This window comes from Stegodyphus dumicola, chromosome 6, assembly GCF_044657685.1.
Source record: "Stegodyphus dumicola isolate Sdum_Otavi_A_Nest chromosome 6, ASM4465768v1".
Lineage (NCBI taxonomy): Eukaryota > Metazoa > Arthropoda > Arachnida > Araneae > Eresidae > Stegodyphus > Stegodyphus dumicola.
The window spans coordinates 71,242,321-71,265,595 of NC_140773.1; the positions used below are offsets into that span (position 1 = coordinate 71,242,321).

General features: G+C 35.0%; 1 protein-coding gene across 1 annotated transcript; it reads left to right on the forward strand.

Annotated features, from left to right (window-relative positions):
- Nucleotides 1-13,100: 13,100 nt before the first annotated feature.
- LOC118193728 (uncharacterized) lies at nucleotides 13,101-21,684 on the forward strand. Its single transcript, XM_035364854.2, has 3 exons — nucleotides 13,101-13,213; nucleotides 16,257-16,531; nucleotides 21,313-21,684. The coding sequence occupies exons 2-3, from the start codon at nucleotides 16,372-16,374 to the stop codon at nucleotides 21,501-21,503; spliced, it is 351 nt and encodes a 116-aa protein (XP_035220745.2). The 5' UTR covers nucleotides 13,101-13,213; nucleotides 16,257-16,371; the 3' UTR covers nucleotides 21,504-21,684.
- Nucleotides 21,685-23,275: the final 1,591 nt, after the last annotated feature.

Consider the following 23,275-nt stretch of genomic DNA (forward strand, 5'->3'; position numbering starts at 1 on the left):
AGTATTCAATAAATTAAATTTTTGTAAATTTGTAATTTTTGTAAAAAAAATTTTGGTAAGCAATATATTTAAATTAATAACATAATTCGGTACTCTTCCCTTATGCACCTGCCACGCATTCTGTGGGGTTTTTTAATTGTAAACACTTTCTAGTTATAATAGTTTAAAGCTGGCAGACAGACAGACAAACAAATACACATGCACACACCGCCTAGCACTATTGGTAGACCAGGGGCCCACCAGGCACCAAAAAGCGAGGCAGGTGCATAACGGAAAAGTATCCAATTCACAAAGATAACCTCGTACCCCCCCAATTGAAGATTAATTATGAAATGTTAATTTTGCTTTAATTAACATTGATTTTATTTTTATTGTTGACTCTTCCGTGCTAAAGAAGCTATTGCGTTAGCTTTGGTGACACATGAAATTTTGCAAGTTTTAGCTTAGACAATTAAAATCGCTAATTTTGGCAACTAAGCACTGCAACTGCTTTAACAAGGATGTGCCTCTAAAACAATCAGTAAAGTGAAAGGGAAATTGCTAATAAAATTGATGTGCATATATCTTCGCATGTGTTTATTAGACGACAAGATTAGCATTTTTGTACAACTGGGAACCTCGGCACTCTCCTCGACACTGCATTCACCTTGGAGAAGTGTAGCGGTCTTTTACAGATGAAGAGTTAAAAATTACTTATAGGGATCAATTTCATAATTTTTTACGGTTTTTTTTTAACTCCCAAATTATTGAAAGTTTTCGTCAGTCAGCAAATATTATCAACATATGAAAAGAAAATAACATTTTAAAATGCAAATTTTAATTATTAAATAACGATTATATGATACATTAAAAAATAAAACACAGTTTTCTTGAAATCCTTCTCTTCTATTTTTAGCGCTGTTCTCCATGTACGCAGAGATCGGTTTTGACGAAAAAAATTTCAAGCTATTCTCTCAAAGTCAGCATTGCGCACCGGCAATTCACCAAACTCATCTGATTATTGTTCCCTTTAGCCATTTTGCGGCAAAATACTGTATTCATGAAGAACTTCTACCTCAGATTTTCCCGTTGCTGACAAATTCCACAAACGATATTTTAAGATTTAGTGGAAGGCAAAAAATATCACGATTTGTCTGAATACAAAAAGAATACATACGAAAATGAGAACGTAGCTTGACTGAAGGATTATTATGAGCATGGATGGGTGATGAATATTTCTGTGTATGGTTGCCATACGTAAGTGCCATGTCTTTTAGGCTATCGTACAGCTAAAGTACTTCACACAGTAAGACATTTCACATAAATTACGATTTTTAGTTTCCTGTCTTTCGAAGGAAAGATCAGTTACTATAAATCAAATACGATATATCAATTAGTTATAAGCAACATCGTATACATAACAATTATATAAAATTATACATACGAGTATTTATATGTAAAATAAATAAGCAAAAGTGTTTTAACTGCATTCATTTTCAGAAAATTCATTCTTCCAATGAATTCAATATAGTAATATGCAAATTCATCATTGATATTGTAGCGTGCGTACGGGTTCGTATTAAATTGAATGCACACAGATCCGATGGAGGTTGATTAAAAATATTTTATCAAAAGAAACACTTCAGAGATCTAGGATACTCTACAGGTGGTCACAGTATCACAGAGTACAACCAGTAGTTACACCTCAAAACGACTGAGAACGTTAAACATAAAACCCAGAGATATCCCAGTACACCGACAACTCGCAACAATTCTGACTACTCTAACAACTCGTGACAACAATTGAAGAACAGATGCTCTATCCTGCCTTACCTGGTATTTACCCAGTCCGCCAAGGTATTTCTAGATCTTTCTGCTTCTCGAAATTACTGGAAGGTATATGAGGGGTAAATATGTTTGAAGTTACACATTAAATCATTTACAGTTACTCAATTACGGTTTTTATTGCGGTGACACAGGGACCAGACCCAAATGTTACCAAATGGTCGAAATGTTTGACGATTTATGGTGATTTCTCGCCAAATTTGGCGACAAAATTAGTTGCCTAATTCGTTACAACGAATTAGACGATATCTCTCCAAATTAGCCAGATAATCCCCAAATTAGCGAGATAGCCATTTACTCAATGTTAAATAGACTTGCCCCTGTATACATAATTTTCCTGCAGAACATTAATCCTCTCAGCTTTTCATGTTACATTATATAGAAAAATACAACAGTTTCACATATAGTGTCATTAAAATTATCCAGCTATATACAAAATTCATAACATTGCCCCCTTCCTAAGGACTGCACATCCCTGGCAGTATAATCTGTGGACAGAAAGCCACGCTTACAGCTAAGGCAAATCAATACATAAACAATAATTGCAATAAATGACATAAAACAAATCAAATACTAAACCAATAAATAAAAGCATAAATTTACAAATTTATGTATAAATACGGCTATAGTCTTAGTGTACTATTTACATTACGTACACAATGGGTCTATGTACTAAGGGCATAGTAACTGTCTTAATAAACGACTTTAGGCTTAGAATTTGGTGACTAAAGGATCCGAACTACGACGTCGTTCAGTCTGTGTAGAACTATGTAGGGACTATCCCAAAGTGACTGTAGTTTAGGAGAGAGTCCTTTCCGTCGACTCGGATTCCACAAGCATAACTTGGCTACTTCATTGAATCGAAGTCCTGCAGCTCTCGTAGTATATCGGGTCTTCAATTTCTCCGTCGCCAAACTGAGTCGTTCTCGTGCAAAATTGTGCATTACTTCAAACCGAGCCTGGAAATCTTGGATATACTCCTCAGACGATTAAGGCGCATCCGGAGGGCTGCCAAACAAGAGATCATAAGGCGGACAAGAATGAACACGAATGAAGAGCATCTGAGACGGAAAATAGCCGGTAGACTCGTGGATAGCACTGCGATATTCCGGTAAAAACAGAGATAATTTCTTGTTCCAGTCCTGTTGGTTTCTGGAAACCATCAGGTAGAGGTTATTAAGGATGCTTCGATTAAACCTCTGTACGATGCCATCTGACGTGGGATGCAAAGGTGTCGTTTAGGTGTGGTCGATGGCTAGTAACTGGCAGAATTCTTTAATTACAGCAGAGGTAAAATTTCTGCCTTGATGGGAATGTAATTGAAGAGGCACTCCGAACTTGCAAATCTAGTGTCGTATCATTACTCGCGCTACCGTGACAGCCTCTTGATCAGGAACAGGATACGCTTCAGGCCACTTGGTGAAGTAATCAATGGCAACGAGAATGTACTTGTTGCCATCGGCAGTTCGTGGCAGAAGTCCCAGGAATTTTCCAAGTCACCACTTGCATTACTCCAGCAGAAACGCTCTCAACTCCATCATTATTCCGAAATGGCCTTCTGTTGGACTGCTATGTAATTCCTTAACGACACCCGGTATCTTGGAAGTATCAGCTGTTACCGGAATGTCTTTCCATTATTCGATTCAAACTTTTGTTTTAAGACGCTGTTTCATATATGGAGTGAGTCCCAGAGAGCTCAGTATTGTTTTGTCGCAAGAGTATAGATCGAAATGTACTGCCCGGTAGGTGTCTTTAAGACTCCATTAATTCAATCATGGGTTTAAAGTAATCGCCTTCTGCCTGGTTTTTCCTGATTTCTTTAGTCACTTCATGGGACTCAATCAGCCGATGCTGAAGTTGAAACGTGTCGTGAAACATAAAACCCAGATTGAGCACAGCTCGTTTCTCGCTTCTACCCTGGAACAATATCGGCAGCTTTCTGGGCAGGGACTTCGAGACCAGACGTCAGCGTTTCCATACACTGGTGTGCAAAAATTAAGGACGAAGTCGAAAAATTAGCATATCAGCTGAACGAAGAGGCAGAGCGGACAGAAAGACCAATCAGGAGATTAAATAAGGTGATGTACGGTAGCACATGCGCAGATATGCGGGTAGACGTAATGGGGGAGTGTCTGAGTAGTATAAAGCATGTTGTCGGTGTAAGATAAGTATTTCTGGCAAAGAGATTGCACGCCGTATAGCAGTTAAAATCACACCGAGTTGCTGCCTCAGCGAGAACTGGCGAATAATCAATCTGTTAGACGACATCTGGATGCTTTTACCCGAGATCGAATCATTGGGAAGTTGGAGGAAGGCCGCAGTGTTACAAGTGTGGCTGCAGAGTTCGGAATTGCTCACAGCATCGTTTCACGACTTTGGAGACAATTTCAAACTACAGGAACAGCTATCCGGGGGTTTAGTAGTGGTCGTCCCCGAGGAACCTACCCGCAGATGACCGGTATATTGCCTTACAGGCCAGAAGAACCAGGCGGCAGACAGCGGGAGAAATCGCTAGACACACGACACAGGCGACTGGACGACCGATATCGCGTTTTACCGTGGCCAAAAGACTGCACGGTGGTGGTCTGTTTGCACGACGCCCTGTACGGTGTGTACCTCTAACGCCTGCCCATCGGAGAAGGCGTTCTCTGTGGTGCCGGGAACACCGGAATTGGAGAGACAATGAGTGGGGACGAGTACTCTTTACAGATGAGAGCAGATTCAGTCTGAGTAGCGATTCTCATCGCATACTCATCTGGAGAGAGCGGGGAAGCCGCAACCATCCCTCGAACATCATTGAAAGGGACAGGTATGGAGGTGGCGATGTTCTCGTTTGGGGAGGCATCATGCTTGGTAGTCGTACAGACCTTCACATCTTCGACGCAGGTTCAGTCAACGAGACCCGTTATTGTAACGAGATTCTTCTTCCATATGTGCGTCTTTTTAGAGGCGCTATGGGTCCGCAGTTCCTTTTCATGGACGACAATGCACCATGTCATCGCACAGTAGCTGCCGAACAGCTCTTAGAGAGTGAGGATATTGAACGTATGGATTGGCCGGCACGATCTCCGGATCTCAATCCCATCGAGCATGTATGGGATTTTCTAGGCAGACGCTTGGCAGCTCGTACCTTACCACCAGTAACGATTCCGAAGCTTCGATTGGCGCTGCAAGACGAATGGGCAGCAATGCCGCAACAACTCGTTGACACCCTCATTCTCAGCATGGGCAGACGCTGTGAAACCTGCCTAGCAGTCAGGGAATATCATATCCCCTATTAAAGACCGGATATTTCTTGCTGGACACCCATCACAGGGATGTTTCGGCCTTCAGTCGCATTGCGCTCCATGCTACTTTTTTCAATAAAGCTTCTTTTTATCCCTCTGATTTCTCTTTTAGTAAGTGTTGCTTACATTACTCATGTCCTTACATATTGGGGATGTTATGGTATTAAATGTGTTGATTTGGAAAGCTTTTGTACAAAGTTATATTGAAAAAACCGTCTCGTCCTTAATTTTTGCACACCATTGTATGATGATCCCTTCCGATGACGGTTAGTTATGCAATATTGAGTCTCTGTATCTACTGCGCTATTTGGCTTTCAGGAATCTTGAAATTTAAAAGCCAGTTCAATAGGTTACAGCCGAAAACGTCGTGGTACAAAACATGTTGGGAGAAAATAAAGCAAAGAAAAGAAAAGAGAAAACATCGTGGTACAAGTCATCGTCGTCGAAAACAAAGCGACACAAAAACTTCGTAGTTTAAAAACATTGTCGTTGAAAATATCCCGGTAAAAAATAAAGTACCTACAAATCATCGCAGGATGATAACATCGCAGACAAGCATATTTCAAGCTTTAATAACTGTAAATGAATATTCGCATAATGATTTGTGAGCGCAAGATGGAAAGAAGGATGAATTTTACTTTCATATTTTTTATTAACCCTTTCCGGCACGCTATAAAAAAAGGTAGGCAGTCTTAATTAGGCCTAGAGGAGTACACGAGTAAAATTTTGTGAAGACAGCACATTTTTTTAATTCTGTGGGTGTGCCCAAAGTGGGCACACTGATTGAATAGAGCTTCAAAGAGAGTGCTGAAACGAGCATTGTTGTCAATGAACTGACCGATGAAATTCGGAGAAACAAAGAATACAGACTCTCAGATGTCCTATGTTATCGGTGAGACCGGTCTGGGCACACCTAGGGTTCGCCGTTTGATTTTAGGCAAGATTTCAAGATAAAAATTTAAAATTATTATAGAATAAGGAGATTAGCATAAAGCCAAAAAAATAACATAGAAATTTATTTTCAAACGATTCCTTTTATAACCTAAAAAATCTGGAAGATTTCTTTGAAAAATGAGGGTCTTAAAAACTAAACATGGCTAAAATATATGGACCTATAAATCCTTTTTCATTCAATTTTTCTGTGCGTACAGAAGGAAATTTTTAAGGTGCGTCCAGACCGGACACATTGTGCTGCAAAGGGTTAACAAATAAATTAAAAAAAAAAAAACAAGAAATAATTTTCACTATAAGGGTATCAGATTAACAAAAGTGAATAAAATAATCTCATAATTTATTTACCAATTTTTTATAGATTAGGTCATGCAATTACTTATCTTCTTTTTTCTACTCTTTTTTACATTATACTTTTCATAAAAAATTACCAGTAAAACTTTATAAAAAATAATTTATTAGTTAGTTAACTATGTCACCTTTGTTAGTTCAGTTTAAAATTCCATTAAATGCCATAAGTTGCATTAATTTTCTATGCTTAAGTTTCCATTTTACATTTTCAGCAAATATTTACCAGTTAATAAAAAAGTATGGAAGTAAAATTTATCCTTCTTTCCATCTTGCGCTCACAAATCATTATGCGAGTATCCTTTTACAATTATTAAAGTTTCAAAAACGCATGTCTGCTTTGTCATGATGTGTCATGTGATGATGTGTAGGTACTTTATTTTTTACCCCGATCTTTCCGATGACGATGTTTCTAAACTGCGAAGTGTTTGAACCGCTTTATTTTCAACGACGATGTTTTGAAACACGATTTTTTTTTCTGACTGCGATGTTTCCCTTTTGCTTTATTTTCTCCCATGATGTTTTGTATCACGCAGTTTTCGCCTTGCGTTGTTTTCTCCACGACGTTTTCGTTCGCGATGTTTTCGACGGACACCGTTCAATGATGCATGCATGATCTGTGCGGTAGGAAATTCCTGCTCCATAAACCTAACGGTTTAGAGCAGATGTTAAAGCCTCCTTCAGTCTGTTAAATGCATCTTCACATTCTTTTATCCACAAGAACTTTTGCTCGCTCTGCTTGTCAAGAGATCTTGATATCGATGAAAATTCCTTACAGATATCCTATAGTAGGTACAAAGCCCCAAGAAACTTCTCAGCTGATGGACATTTTATGAGCGTCTCCAGTTTATAACTGCTTACACTTTTTCTGGATCCGTACATACACCTTCGTCAGAGATGATATGTCCGTGGTAAGTCACTCTTCATCTCTGATGAGTTTACATTTAGCGGAACTCTACTTTAGATTGGCTTCTTTAAATTTCTGAAACATTCTAAGATTCTCTAGATGTACTTCAAAACTCTTCCCGACAGGTACAGGTACTGAACCATCGAAACTAGTCCTGTGAAAATTTGAAAATATAACGCTGATTTTTGTTGTTTGATTTCTAAATTAATATCTAGAATTTATTGAATTTAACAAAAGTGAAGATACAGTTAAAAATAATCCAGCACAAATATGAATAACAATACATTCAGAATGGTAACCTTAATAAAATACTGAAACATAAAAATTTGACATTTGGATTTTTTAAAATATAAAGAGTATGAAGATAAAAAAGTCATAATACAATGATAAAGAAAAAACAGAAGACTTAATGATTGTTCATATGTGCATGACTCAGTCAGAATTTCATGACTCATTTTTATATACTAGGTAAAACAGTTCATGAATCCAGTTAAATAGCTCCATGTAAAGTAGTTCCACGTAGTAAATGTTCCATGAAAATAATTTCACATAATTCCATGTAAAATTGTTTTGAGTCATTCATATAAAGTATAGTAAGATAAACTCATTCATTTAAATTGGGATTTGGATCTTATGAGGGGGAGATATGAATACTTGTAATTATTATTTGAGAATTATTTCGGTTGTTAGGAATAGCAGCTAAGTCACGGTGTGCAGAGATTAATGTTGAATTCCATTTATTGTTTGGAATAATAATTGCAGTATGTGAAGGTTTATCAACATTTCAGAATATATGTTGAATTATTAACCAAGAATTTGGTATTCTTCAAACTTTGCTTAATATACAATAAGGTTCTCGAATTAGAATAATATCCACAGGATTGTTTATTAAATTTTGAAATGATTGATGACTAGTAGTTTAGCAGTTTGAAGATTTATTTAAAGAAAACGAAGATGGATGTAGTTGAGACTAGTATAGTAGAAGAAATATTTTGCGAATCTTGCATTATTCTTGATAGTGCGTATGGATGTGGCATGTCTGATTTCTGCAAGGTATGTATGGCAAGAGGTAGTTGTTGCTGGATGTTTGCAATCATAACTTGTTGAATATCTTTCCTGATTGTTATAACACTTAATACAATATGGATATTGAGCTATACAGGATGAAACATGATGGGATTCTCCACAGAACGAACATCTTGGTTTATAATTACATTCCTTTGTTTTGTGGGAGAAATCTTGACAGGTTTGACATTTATAGACGCCATAGAATTCGATTATTTTGTTGAAATAATCGAATTCCAATGAATATTCGTTTTTTAGAGATGCAGTTTTCAAAGGATTTCCCATGACATTCAATAGTGAATTTGTCAGTATTATTGGATTCATTTAGTTTAAAGAATGGTTTTAGATCTGATGTTCTTGATTGAGTTTATTGAAGAATAATACTGATAAGTTCATTAGGGTTGAAAGTTTTAGGAACTGAGTGAATAGAACATTTTGAGAGTCTAGCTTGATATTTGATATAAAGTATTTCTTTAGCATCCATCTTGGAGTTTACATAATGATGAATTTTTTATGTCTTCAACATCATTGCATTATAAAGCAATTCCTCCTTTCCTAATTGCATTAATTTTCTTGACGTTAATATTTAATTTATGAAGAGGTAATACATCTTGAAATTTGTCTTGAAAATTTTTACAAATTTATTTTTACATCTTTAGGATATAGAAATATAGTTTTATTATTAAGATTGGAAGGAATAATGTTTACGACTTCAGCATAAGATCTTTCTGCATTTTGAGGAAATGTATTTCTTGAATTATTCATTTGTAGATTAAGACATTATTAGAAGTCGTAGCAGTTGAAGGGAATTCCATGTTGTGTTATAATGGATGAGAAAGATCTTTATGATATTCCTGAGCTTCTTTATTCAGTTGGAAATTGAGAGGTTGTGAATTACAAGAGTTATTATTCAGAGTGGATTGGTCATGTTAATAACTTATAAACGGATTCAGATATCTTCTTTTCTGTTGATTTGCAGAAGTTTGTAATATTGGACTTGCATTAATAGGAGCCTCAACATTTGTTGGATGTGGGTTAGAAACTGAGCCTTGTCTTGAGGGAGAATATTTGCTGTTTTGTTGCAAATTCGAACATTTTATGGGAGGTGTAGCTGTATCCTTCTTGACAATTTCATTTGTTTTATTGTTGCTTGAATTTAAGATTTCATTGCTGCTTGAAGTTAAGGCATATTCCTTCAAGATATCAACTTATATTATATTATTTGTGCTAATTGTGTGTGATATTATTTGTGCTAATAAGTCTTTTGGGAGACTTTTTTTGTTTTTATTTTGTCTATTAAGAAGTGCAATACATTTATTATAAGTCTCTTGAATTTTTAGATTACTTTTAGATAATATATTTCTGTTCGGATTTTATTATGATCTGGAAACGTAGAAACATTGTAAAATTGTTCACTTGTTGCATATGGTAAGATTGTAGAGTAATTTGTTTTTTCAGAAAAATCAAGTGATGATTGGCTCGATGACCTTGAGATGTTAGAGTTCAGGGAAAGTATAATAAATTTATCGAGTATTATTTCAGTAAAAATACTATTTCATTAAAGATTTTTAAAAATTACTATTTTGCAAGTTAGAAAAGACTCTTCCAGACAATGATAAACTCAACGGCATCAGCCTGACCCGCGAAAGTCCTTGTCCGGTAGTAAATGCCGCCTCTTTTCGGTTATTAGGATGTATTTCTACCTGCCAATATCTACTTTTTAAATTAAGCATTGAAAACCACTTGCTTCCAGAAAAAGTGTCCGGAATTTCATCAGTTCTAGAAAAAGGGTAGCTGTCTTTCTTCGCAATTTCATTCAGCCGACGATAGTCAAAACAAAATCTAGTTGAACCGCCTTTCTTTCTGACCAGAACGATCGAAGAGGCCCATGAACTTGCTTAAAGGCTCGATAATATTGCTTTCTTGCATGGCCTTTAGAATTTTTCAACTGCTTCCTGTTTAGCAATCGGTAGACGCCTTGGATATTGCTTGATGGTGGAAGATTCTCTGTATCATTTCTATGCTTTATCAAACTTGTTCGGCCTACGGCAGAAGATAGGAGGCAGAAAACATCTTGAAATTTTTGAATGACACATTTTTCAGCATTTCTCTCTTCATTGCGTAGTTGTGAGTTGTGCAATAACTCCACTCCGATTTTAGGTTCTTTGAAGACACTGTTTCTGGAAGGGTACTATTTCATTTAATGCAGGTGATTGGAGTAGATGCTGCAACCATATCACCTTTCCTTCTTTCCACATCATCTTCTCTTTATAACTGACATTGGCAAATATCACCGTAATAACTGTCCTCTTTAAGTCGACGAGTACCGAGTCTACTAGTACGCCTCGTGGGGTGTTACATCATAAATATAATCATAAAGGTTTTTCTTCGGCAAAACTGTACTCAATACTAGGAATTATCGAAATATGGAATAATAATTCCTGCCAGATAGCCTGTCCTAAGCTGGTTGGTTACAGGAAAGCACATGAAGACCATCTGCTTAAGGGCAGAGATAACTCAGTGGAAAACGCTCTAAAGAGAAATGGCTTGTATTTTCCATACAACTAGCCCCATAGGCTAGGATTCGAATCCGGCTTGAGCTAAGTGTTTAGCGATTTTATCTACTTGGCCCTTCATGGTCAGAGAACTAAAGTAATTTTTAATCACGTTATTAAATCTTCTTCCTCAATAATTCAGATAATCCGTTTTCATAAAAGTCGTGCTAAAAATGTCAAGCGGAGTTGTAGTTTTGATATGTCATATCATTATCGAAGTTTCAAGTATAAAACATTGCATTTCACGTGTGAATCCTTCTATGTTTAAATATTCTGTTAAGAAGAATCATATACAGGGTGGAAGTGCACCGGACATGTGCATTGATCTTATTTTAGAGTGACTGGTAGCTTCAATATATTTTACCGTTCTCTTCACATTTGTATCACATAGCAGAGTGCAGTGACGGAATGGGTAAATTTCATATTTTGCAATTTTTTTAAAGCTCCGTTAAGTGCCCTCACCATCTTAAGATTTTAATTTGCATACTTATTACATTTGGTTATTTGCTCTACTGATTCCACATATTGTAAAAACAATTTAGTGACTTTCCAGAGTTTGGTAGAATCATGCGACATATTATGATGTAAAACGCATTGGCGGAAAATTGGCTACGCCATGGCTCCATCAGCTCGAAATCACAAAACCTCAGAAGACTAAAACGATAGGATTTTATAGAGCTGGAGATGATACAAATTGATATATTCTGTCTTTATTTTTTACACCCTCGGGACATCTCTATGGCATGATGACGTTAAATACCCACATGCCACACGTATAATACCCACATGCTTCACCAGAAGATTAACGGGAAACGATGGCTGTAACGAAGATTACAGCCTCACTAATATTTACTATTCAATATTTGGTTAGTGTCAAGTTGCTTCTTAGATTGCCATTTGCGCCGAATACCATTTTGAGAGGTAGATGCTTTAAGCCAGGCAGTTACGCAGAATAAGTTTTATTTCTCGCTATGTTTTATTATGCGTCTTTCTTGAAGGCTTATCATTTTTGCAATACAATCTAAAAGCAATTTTTCCTCTATGTACCACGTTACATTTTAACTTTAAATATATTCTGGATTTTTCTAATTGTCAAAGTCAAGAAAATCGCGGAAATTTGGTATTAGATTTTAACAACTAGCAGACATGCTGATTTGTGGATTCTGAATTATAGATGGCTGTAAGTTTAAGTGTAGTCCAAAGATTCCTCTCTAGTACGATTTATAGGTAGTTAGAGCTATTGTTCTATTTTGCTCTTGTCTGGCCCACCAGTCGTCGAGCGGTATTCGCTGAACAGTAGTAGTTCGCTCTGGGGTTCGAAACCCGGTGAATGGTCTTGTTGTATGGGCGTTTAATCTCTCGTAGCTGGCACCTTATTAACCGACAAAACTGTATGGACCTCTTTATTTTTCTTCTGATTCTTGCAGTCATTTAAACTGCATGTCTCACTTTCTTGGACTGAAGATGGTGGTCAAACACTTGACCACCCTGCTCTGATAATCATTTCATGCGATGTCTTTCTTTGAAGGTTTATTAACGATATTGTGTAAAAATCAGAGATGATGTATCTCATCAAGATTAATGATAACCAGTGCTACCACTATTGTCACTGTTACATTTAAATTTCTGCAACGAACATGGATGGAACTATTCTGTTTTTCGAATGCGTTTGAGAAATAACCAAAGCGCACGGGGAGACATGCAAACTATGCAGAATAAGAAACAAATTTTAATGTGTCTTTTCAATGATAATGTATGATACTATTTATTGTAATTTTCTCATTAATGCAATATTTAGTTATATATTTATTTTATGAACACTTATTAATACGGGCGTTCCTTAAAAAGTACCTAAAATATTTTTTAGAGCTTTCCTTAGTTTCTGCCGTAATGGTTTAAGTTGCACTAAGATTACTTGATAGAATTTGTTGCGAATCTGATAGATTACTATAAGCAAGAAACTAATAATCTGAAGGAAGTAATTTAAATGCGTTTGTGGTTATCATAAACAAATTTACATACGCTTCGAATTTATTACGAAATTTGGCGATATTGCACGGTTTTACAGCTGAATTACTCAAGCGAGTGAAACCCTTATTTTTAGAATATCTTAAAAAATAATATCTGTTGCAGAACATTAATAAGCGATAAAACATTAATAATGCCATAATATTTTCCTTTTTCCTTTACAGATTTCAAGACTGAAGGCAACCATAAATAGAAGAACGCAATATCAGATTCCGACATGATTATGTGCCAACTTTGTATCAAGACGGGTGAGTAAATAAGAAACAAACATGCACCTGTATATTTTACCGTGGAACGCTTCCATGACTATTTTACAGTCATTTGCAAAGCATGACGCAAAAATCATGCATGGTCACAATGACTATTGTTTTCCTGTCATAGATCTAATAATTGAATCATTATCTCCAAATAAGAAAAATCATGTTTTCCCGTTTGGTTGTTTTTTTTCTTTCTTCTTGCGGTTTGCTGCACTTTTAACTTAAAATGCAGGACGGAAGATCAACATTACCTCGGTGTTTAATGTCATCAAAATGCATCAAAAGGAGACTGATATGTATTTTGCGTTTTGAAAGATGAGATTTTCTTTTTTAATGTTATGTGTAATTTCAAACAGCTTTACCTATTTCTTATGATATACGATTTTTCAGATTATGAAACAAAGGAATATTTGATAGAAAATTAAATCAACGATTCTCAGTTCCCTCCTATTTCATTTTTTGACCATGTATCAGAATGTCTTTACTTTAAGGAGATTTTTATTCAAGTTGTCTGTTCCAGTTACTATGTAAAATTGAAAATTGCAATTTTTTATTTTAATATGCTATAAGATATGCATAAATTTAAAATTTAGTTTAAAAACACATATTACGAGTAATTATATATTTATAATTAATAAATCGTTTAGTTTCGCTGCGCTTACATCTTGTCTATATTTTTCAGTCTTTCTGGGTACCGAAATTTCTTCCACATCATACCGCGAGCCTTCTGATATACAATCTGTGACAAAAAAATATATGCATCCAGAAAGAAACGAACTGATATCACGAAACTTAACATGTATGTAATGTATGAGGAGATAAACCAATGATTACAAATTCAGAACAAAAATCGTTTTATTAAGAAGTTATGGCATGAAAAGGTTACCAAATTAGTAAATAGTATAGCTAGCTCTAGCAGCTATGGAAGTCGAAACACGGCGTGGCATCGAATAAAGTAAGTCACCTATAACCCCCTGCGGAAGATCATGCCATAATCTTTGCAACTGGGCAGTTAATTCACCAATATTCCGGGACGGCTGCAGTTGCCTTCCAAGCATGTCCCAACCAAGCTGTACTGGCGAGATGTCTGGTGACCTGGCAGTCCACGGAAGTACTTCATATCCTTGAAGATATTGTTAGGAGAGCAGTATGTGGATGAGTATTGTCTTGCTAATAAATGGCACCTGGGCGACTTGATAGCATATGTCGTACAACCGGCGTTGAAATGTCGTCCACGTAACTGCGAGCCGTCATAGTGCCTTGAAGATGACTAAAGGTGATCGTGTGTTTCATCAAATCGCTCTACGCACTGTCACATCTTGTGTAATTGCTGTATTCCTCTCAACAACAAATGCCGGATCGGACAACTGGAATGGCCGCCTCCACACGCGTGTGCGTTGGTCATCAGCATTGAGACTGAATCGAGATTCATCGCTGAAGATCACAAGTCTCCAGTCGGTCACACTCCAGCTTGCTCGAGTTGTGGAAAATTCCAGTCGACACTGCTTATGATGTGGGTTCAGTGGTAGGCGTCTTAACGGACGTCGGAAGCATATACCAACGTTGGCCAGTCGTCTCCGAATGTTTTCCCTTTATACCACTGGATGCCTGGAAGGTCGTAAATGGCATTGAACCGATGCTAGCGAAGTTGTTGGTGCGGAAGTGGCCGCTCTTATGATTACGTGATCCTCGCGCTCATTTGTGTTCTTGAGACCCTGGTCCTCCTCCGTGACGGTAGACTATCCCTTCTGTCATCCATTGTTGCCAGCACCGAACAACTGGCAAGTAACTCCGATGGAGATGTCGTACTATATCCCTATTCGACCAACCTGCTTCTCTGAGGACTACTATACGAACCTTCTTAAAGTTAGATAACTGTTCGTACTTTCGCCGGTTACGTTTTAAAGGCAACTTTAGTAACAATACCGTCCATCCAAGTGAACAGATTCGTTTGAATCGGTACGAGAAATCATGTTTTTAAACTCTCCCAGCTGCACACCTCATATACGTATAGCACGCTTAGGTTTGTCTCATTGGCGTCGAAATTTAAATCATTTACATATCTCTTACGAGTCTGCATTGCTGCCGAGTTTCATGATTGTGGCTCAATTTCTTTTCGCGCATATCTTTTTTTTTTTTTTTTTTTTTTTTTTAGACAGATTGTATTATCTGAATATACAGATCTCATCTCGAATGAATTTTCCTTAAAACAATGAAATTCACTCCCTAGGGAAAATTTTCACCTGAACGAAAATTCTGGAATAAAAATAATCTTTGCTAAGTTATGCGTGTTATATTTTTTGAAAAAATTAAGTTATAGAATTTTAGGCTTTCTTCGGAGAAAGAAGTCTGAAGAAAAGTCCTAGTAAGATGTCTCCTCACCAGGACATAAATCCGGGGACCTTCCGAATTAAAGCCGGACGTGCTTCAACACACACGAGACCACACAATAGGAGCTATACATACTTTCTTACAGTCTTCCCCATTTAAAAAGTGGCTGCGGAGAGGCATGAGACTTAGTCGACTAAATTCAAGTGGGAGACGAATTACCATACACCTTTTTCAGTCAAGACAGCACTGCAGAGGTATTATGTTTATTTCAGAATAGAAAACATGAAGAGTCAGTGAAATCTTTGTCGGGATTCAAACCACGTATTTTCTAATTGCCATTTGCATGTGCTATAATTTACATTACGGCAGCGTGTCCAAGAAAATGTGAAAATTCCTTATAACCTCATATAGAAAGAAAAGCATAATCTCTTGATGGTTTTTCTAATAATTTAATTTAAACTCAGTTAACTGTTCAGTAAACTTTAATACAAGCAATGACTTATTTTTGCCATGAATATCATTGACTTGAATTGAAAGCGTGAAAAGAAACACGCTTTAGGTGGCATAGTTAGCTATTATTTTGAAACTGAGAAGCTCAACAATTTATATACATCTTGAACATTACGGGAAAAAATATATTGATTTTAAAATAAATACTGACGGACAATTTTGTTACTAAGCAGTTATACCTAATTTCTTTCAGGCCTTTAAATGTTTCTCCACACGACAGCTTTAACATTGGAAATCATTTTAATTCACTGACCACTCATAAAGTAATTCTGCCAAAACCGAAAGAAATAAGAATTCTCTTTCCCCTGATGGAATCGAATATGACGGAACGAATGCCATGGATGGCCCGTCTGTGCCACCTGCAAGGACGAGTTGATCATCGTCTGACAAAAGTGCTAAAGGACAGAGGAACAGCATGCAATCACGGCCATTTGCTGATACCAGATTACGTTGTACCTGGTTATACTGGTAAGAACCAAAATTGTCTAGATCTCACAGACTATGTTAATCTGTCGAAGGATCTTACTGTATTTAGTATGCTATTTAAAGCTGCCCGAAATATGATTACAAATGTCATATTTTTTTTCCCAAAAAATGTTTTAAAAATACTTCACAGTTTAATATCTTTTGAGTGTTTGATTAGTTGTACACCCACAGTTACAGTTTATGAAATTAAGGAATAAATCAAGTATTAAATTATGTTTTTAGGTGGTGACAGTTTTGATTCCGGGACACCATTTATTAGAAATATAGAAAACCTAAATTTTTTATCTGGGCTTTCGAAGGGAAAAAATTAAAACATTTTATAGACCAAGGTTATCAGACCATTTCGAGTGAACGGCCTGTTGTAGGCCAGAAATCGTTGGATGTTCCGAAAAAAGTATAATTAAAGGAAAACACTAAAAAATGGACTGTAAAATTAAAAATTGAAAATTGATGCAACTCTTTTGTACACTAAAATACAGTGAAAGCGGAAATGTTGCAAATGAAACGTAAAAGACCACGAATTTATTTACTAATGTACGCTAGAATTATTTTCCATTATGCTATATTTTTTCGCATGTAGCCTAGTTCCTAGTTAATGTGATCCCTTCCAGCATCGAACTGATATATAACCGTACACCTGATGCAGCAATGAGCAGAGTTACTATAATAAGATACTCATGTATCATACCTTCCTGTTAGGCCGCGAAGCACAGGTTCCTGAGCCGAAGTCCTATCCTACACTAAAATTAAATATGTGATGAATAACGTAAAGATAACATTTCAGATATGAACGATAAACAATCTGAAGGGAAGAAGTTCGTAGGTAGGTAATAATAGCAAAAAGTTCATAAATGTAAATTGAGGTACAAGTCCAAGTTCAGAGTAACAAAACTGAAGCAGGTAGATGTCGAAGAAACTGGAGAGAGTAGGCTTACAGAATGAAGAGACAAAGATGGTGTTTAATTTCACGTTTTAAATCTGCAATGCATACGGTAGTATCTGTTAGAAATGCTAAGCCATTCAATAACTGGTATTTCATAAAAATCGTGTTTTTGTTTCAATTCCTTCAAGCTGTGTTCCGCATTTAGCGAGTGCCATCAATTTGTCGGGCTACTGAATATGGTTGAATTTCACTCCCATCTGCTGATTCCAGGTCTTCAAGAAAGACTTTAACCTATGTATGATAGTCCCCATTAGACTTTATAAGTGATTGTAATAAAAATTTCTGTTGGATGCTCTTAAATCTTGCGCACAGTCAGAAATAAAACTTGTAGAATATATCATCTTCAATTCAGAAATAAAACTTACAATAAAGAAATTTGTCTGTATTTGAAGTCTGTATTTATTTTGGGACAAAAGGAATCAGAAGTGCAGCATGAATATGTTTTAAACGGAGGATAAAAGTTAAATACTATAAGGGAAAATGCATAAATAGAAAGTAGAAAATGTAAAATTTACATTTGTCTCAGACATAGTTTGGTGAATTCTTTGAATAAAAGTAAGATGTGTAAAAGAAAATCCGTCATGTTTTCTATGGCATTCCAAAAAGTTAATATAGTCATTACTAATTAATACAATACATTAGAAGGAAAAGTTGTGAGTATCTCCTATTTAATAGTATAAAAATAAGGAAATGTAATATTCAATTAAACCATATAGAAGGAACCTTGTACGTAAAAGTTCCAGAAAGGCCATGAAGGCCTGCTGAGTGAAATTTTATGCGCGTAAATTCCAGCTTAAATTTCGTAGACAAAGCCATATATGTCTATATATATATATATATATATATATATATATATATATATATAAGCTTACGTTTGGAGAAATGGAGATCAAAAAGCATTTCAAGCAAGGGAAATAAGTTAAGGGTAAAATAAAAATGCAACAAGAAAAATTTTAAAGAGTAGAAAACATTGGCATTTATAGAAACGAAAAAAGTGAAAAGAAAAAATTAAAATTTACTTTTGCAAGTAAAATACATTAGCGAAAAAATAAAAGCAAAATTTGAATTTGTAGAAACACAGAAGTGAAAAAAATTATGAAATGAATATTATTTTTAAGTGAAAAAATGTAAAACAACTTTTTTAAAAATAAAGAGCGTAAAGGAAAAATTTAACTTGCAAAAATAAATATTACTTAAAAAAAATAGGTTTAAACATAAAAACTTTTTTAAAGTAAAAAAGTGAAATGGAAAAAAGCTTCTGCTAAATGGGGGGGAAAAAAATGAAAAGAAAATATAAATTCACCTTTATAGGAATAAAATTGTAGAAACATTAATTTCGACATTAAGATTTAGGTTTGGAAGAGGGAAAAAAACTAATAAATTTAATTTAGTAGGAATGAGAAGTGAAAAAGAAAGCAATGAAAATATGCTTGGAAAATAACAAAGAAAAATTTAAATTTTGGTAAAATCTTACATTTAAAACAGCGAAAAATAAAGCAATGATTTAGAAAGCCTAAAGAAATCTATGTCCACTATAAGGAAAAAAACTTGCTGTGAATATCTGAAATATGAAGGATATGGCTATCGAGAATCTGAGTGTATTCGTTCGCCGTTGCAGAACTGTGAAGTGGTTCTCATGTCAAGGCAGGTCCGCGCATGAGCAATCTGTCAGCTTAGTGACATCATGGTGGTTTCCACTGTACAAGCTCAAATCGACAAAGAGGGTGGACAAGGTGAAATAACAAGAAATATGGCTTTGTTGTAACGCCCATGTCTCCCGTGGTGGTTATTTTTAAAATTCAGGGAAAATAATATTAAAATTCAATAAAAATTATTTAAAGCTAATAATTAATAATTAAAAATAATGACGTACTAAATTTTTAAATTAATCTATGAAACATTTAAAAAGCATAAATAATTAAAAAATGATAATCTAAAAATGATTAAACAGAGCTGAACATTTTTTTAGAGAACAAAAGAGTCATCTGTAAAATGATGAGCAACTAGCTGTTTTGAAGCACCTTTTCTGTAGTTGCCTGAAAAAAAATTAAAATTTTTATACGTTTTAAGTCATGTGACTAAATTTATCTTTACCTTTTCTGGGAAACATTTATTGGAACGAACATCGCTGGAGAATAAATTTTATATTACTAATTACACCTTATATTTTTAAAGGATAAAACTTAGATCATCACGCTGGTGTTACCAAATAGTGCAAATAATGTTGATATGTTTTCGAAATATCCGTAAAATGTACCAAAAATTGCTAAATAACTTCCCTGCTACTGTTCCAAATAAGCGAAAAGTTTTTCCATTGAAACGTTTAAATTATGTTTTAATTTATTAATTTTTCTTCGTCCTTTAAGCTTTGGCCCAAAAAAGAGGTTTCCTCAATTATACGGAATTTTAATAAAATCACACAGTCGAAGCATAAGCTTTTTCATTGACTTTGGATGCACTAAATAAAACTAAACAACTCAGAGTGTGCTTATGACGGGAACTGACACAAGGGGGCAGGCATTAGTCGAGGGATGACGTCTAGAAACTATCGAGTTCTAAGACCTACTGTATACAAGTATTCGTATTTCCCTACATAAACCGTATTTAGCAACTTTTTTCCTGCTTAAGTGTGGGGGTGAGCCGAGTTCAAAATAAATAACAAATAATTTTATCCCAAAAATGATATCATAGGTTAAATGATTTGTTTTTAAATATTTTTATTTTATTTTATCTTAATGCAAATTAATCAAATTTCTTGAAATCAATACCCGACTCAGAATTTTCTAGCAATTCTCCGAAGTCTTTGCTTGAGGAAATTCCGGTGAATGTCATCATTCTCCATTTCATCATTCATATTATTCTTATCCGCCTTGTAGAATATATCATCAGAAATAAAACCTGAGAAATCTCACCAAATTTGACTTGACGGTTACGAATATTTAGACCTGATTTCTTTATTCTGCAAGACCTATAAACTATAATCTGCTACCTTGGAATAGGCACTTAAGCCATTTCTTTTCCTTAAACATGACTGATAACCATAGCAACAGCTGCTGCGGAAAAAAGTCTTATCCTCTAATTTGCTAAAATCCCTAGTTGCTGCAGTTTTACCCATAAAATTCCTCGTCTAAATGTCTTGAATGCTTGGGCCTTCTTATGGGCATGCTTAGATAATGTTCGAGTACAAAGCTTTTCTAGAGTGAACCCTTATTAGGATTAAAAAGGTCGCGATTAACTATCTAAGCTACATACTCTAAAAAAATTGTACTTTCCACCCCTACCGAAAAATCACGAAAAAGTATTGGCGAGACAATGTACAATATCACCAAAATACATTTAAATACCAACCAGGTGTGCTCATAGAACATGTGTGTTTGAGTACATGTAGATTTGCACTTTTAAAATTAGTACTTTTCCCGATTAGTATTTATTTTTTGATTGAATCGTTGACAACATTTGTTTTTGTTGTAACGAGTAACTGCCTCCGAGAAATGTGCCTGTCTTCTATGGACAAAGAGTGTAAAGAAATAGGTGGCATTAGATGCATCGTTGAAACAGATTCAAATAATTGAAAATGCTGTCTTCAAAGTCGCCAAAGTGTTCAAAACTTTTCGGAAACGATGCCCATAATCAGAAAATACCTAAAAAATCAATATTTTTACATTGCTGACTGATTCTGCTTCATTTCTTTACGTGAAATAAGACTGGAGCCTCTGTTAACAAATATTACATGTGCAAACATTGTTTTGTACTTAATGTTTGCATAGAGTATAAATCCTTGCTTACACAATTTTATTTAATTAACATTCATTTTTTTCAGGTTGCCTACAAAAGAATCCAGCTTCATCTGCTCACATTTTTAAACGCTGCTGCCCGATGGCAAATTACGATTATGACGTCATTCAGAAAACCCTGCCGTATGAATTTCAGAACGCTGGAGATCCTTGCAGGCAAATCACACCTATTGTTCCAGGACTGCGACTTAGCTTGGGTCGTAAAGAGTGGATATAATGTTTCAAGGAATATCAGCTTAAAATTGTTGCTTCGGGTATTCAAGGAATAATACAGATAAGAGAATTTTCGGTGGTATTGTTTCCAAAAGAACGTTGAATATAAAATATGAATGAATTGAAAGCTACAATAATTTTCCACATAAATAAATAACACAGAATTTCAAAATGTCTTTTCAATTGATTCTGTTCCTAGCACTGTAGTGTAAAATAGTCTTGATAAATATTTATATAAATTAATGCCTATGAGATTAGTTGTAACTGAAAGTCTACGTCGCAATTTTATGTACTGCCAATAATAACTATGCCCCACGGATCCGTTAGTGACTTTTTTAACTATTTGTTTGTTTTGTTTCATAATGTTATAGGAAAAAAAACATGATAAGAGTACTGAACAACTTAATAGCTAGAGGTTCGGCAAAATGTGTTTCGTGTAAAAGGGGTTCTCGATTTTAAAAAGATTTTTTTTTTATGAATAGCTATTCTACAATTTATGAGGCAATACAAAATTTATATCTATTTAGAATAACTATACCTGAAAACGTTATAAGAGAGTTGACAGCGCAAAATTCGTTTCCTTTTAGACCCTGTTAAAATAAAAAAAGCTCACAGTTAACGCAAATTACTAGTAATTAAACGTGTGTTTAATAAAATTTTGCTTCATGAATATGAGCTTGGAAACTATTAATGTTTGGAAAATGAATGATTCTTACTTCAGATTTTTTTGTAGAATAAGAACTGCATTTTGTCCTCTCTCATGCTTCTCTACGGAATTAAATTAAATTACTGAAACAGCTAATTTCATAGTTTAGAGATAGAACATATTCTAATATGCGATATATTTTATGTTACTGTGTTTAATAATGCGGTATATCATGGACTGTGATGCACAGAATATTTTATTATTACTTTATTTAATGTATCAGTTGTATAGTTTATCAATTCAGCTTAGTCTTAATTAATGTATATCGTACGAATATCCTATTTTATACAGCGTTCGGCATCATCCGCCGTAAGAAATGCAGTTCCCGTGGTGATAAAAGCAGTATAGTATGTATTTTCACTGCTTTTTACTGTTAAAATGACAATATAATGTAAATATACGAAGAGCAGTCTCTGAAAGCCTGGATCTCTTATTAAGAGGATTCAAGTGGGTTTCAATAGGGGATAAGGGGTCCATTGCCCCTTCTGTGCTGTTGTGTAAGTCCTTCAAATAATATCTCGCTTCTTTGTTTGAGTGAATAAGGATTCTATTCATTGTCCTTGAAATTTGAGATCTTCATCAGTGTTCTTTTATTCTATATCAGTAAGAAAACAAAATTAAAGAATTATTTCCTCGTCTGTAAATGAGGATGAAAGAAATGTACAAGCCGCGAGTAAATACAAAAATACATAATATATTGACTGAAGTAAATGAAGAGGATATTGTAGAATAAAACAAAAATGAAACATTAAAAAGCTTTAAAACAAAAAAATATTGAACACTAAGGAATTCTTTTTTCGTTTAAAATTCGCTTCTTGTTATTCACAGCATGTATGCGGAAGTGCTTCAAGAGCAGACAAACCCTAGATGCCATAGCGATTCGCGGGATGCTAATTTTTATTTTAATCTCTTCCTTTTCAATTGTTGTTTATTTCTCAAAATCTTGTGTTTTCGCAAAACTATAAATCTCATTTACTCGAAATGACTATTAAGAAATTATTTTTGCAAGCGCATACTACAGTTCGTAGGCCTTCGCTTAGATTTAAAGATGAGAACAAAACTGGCTTATC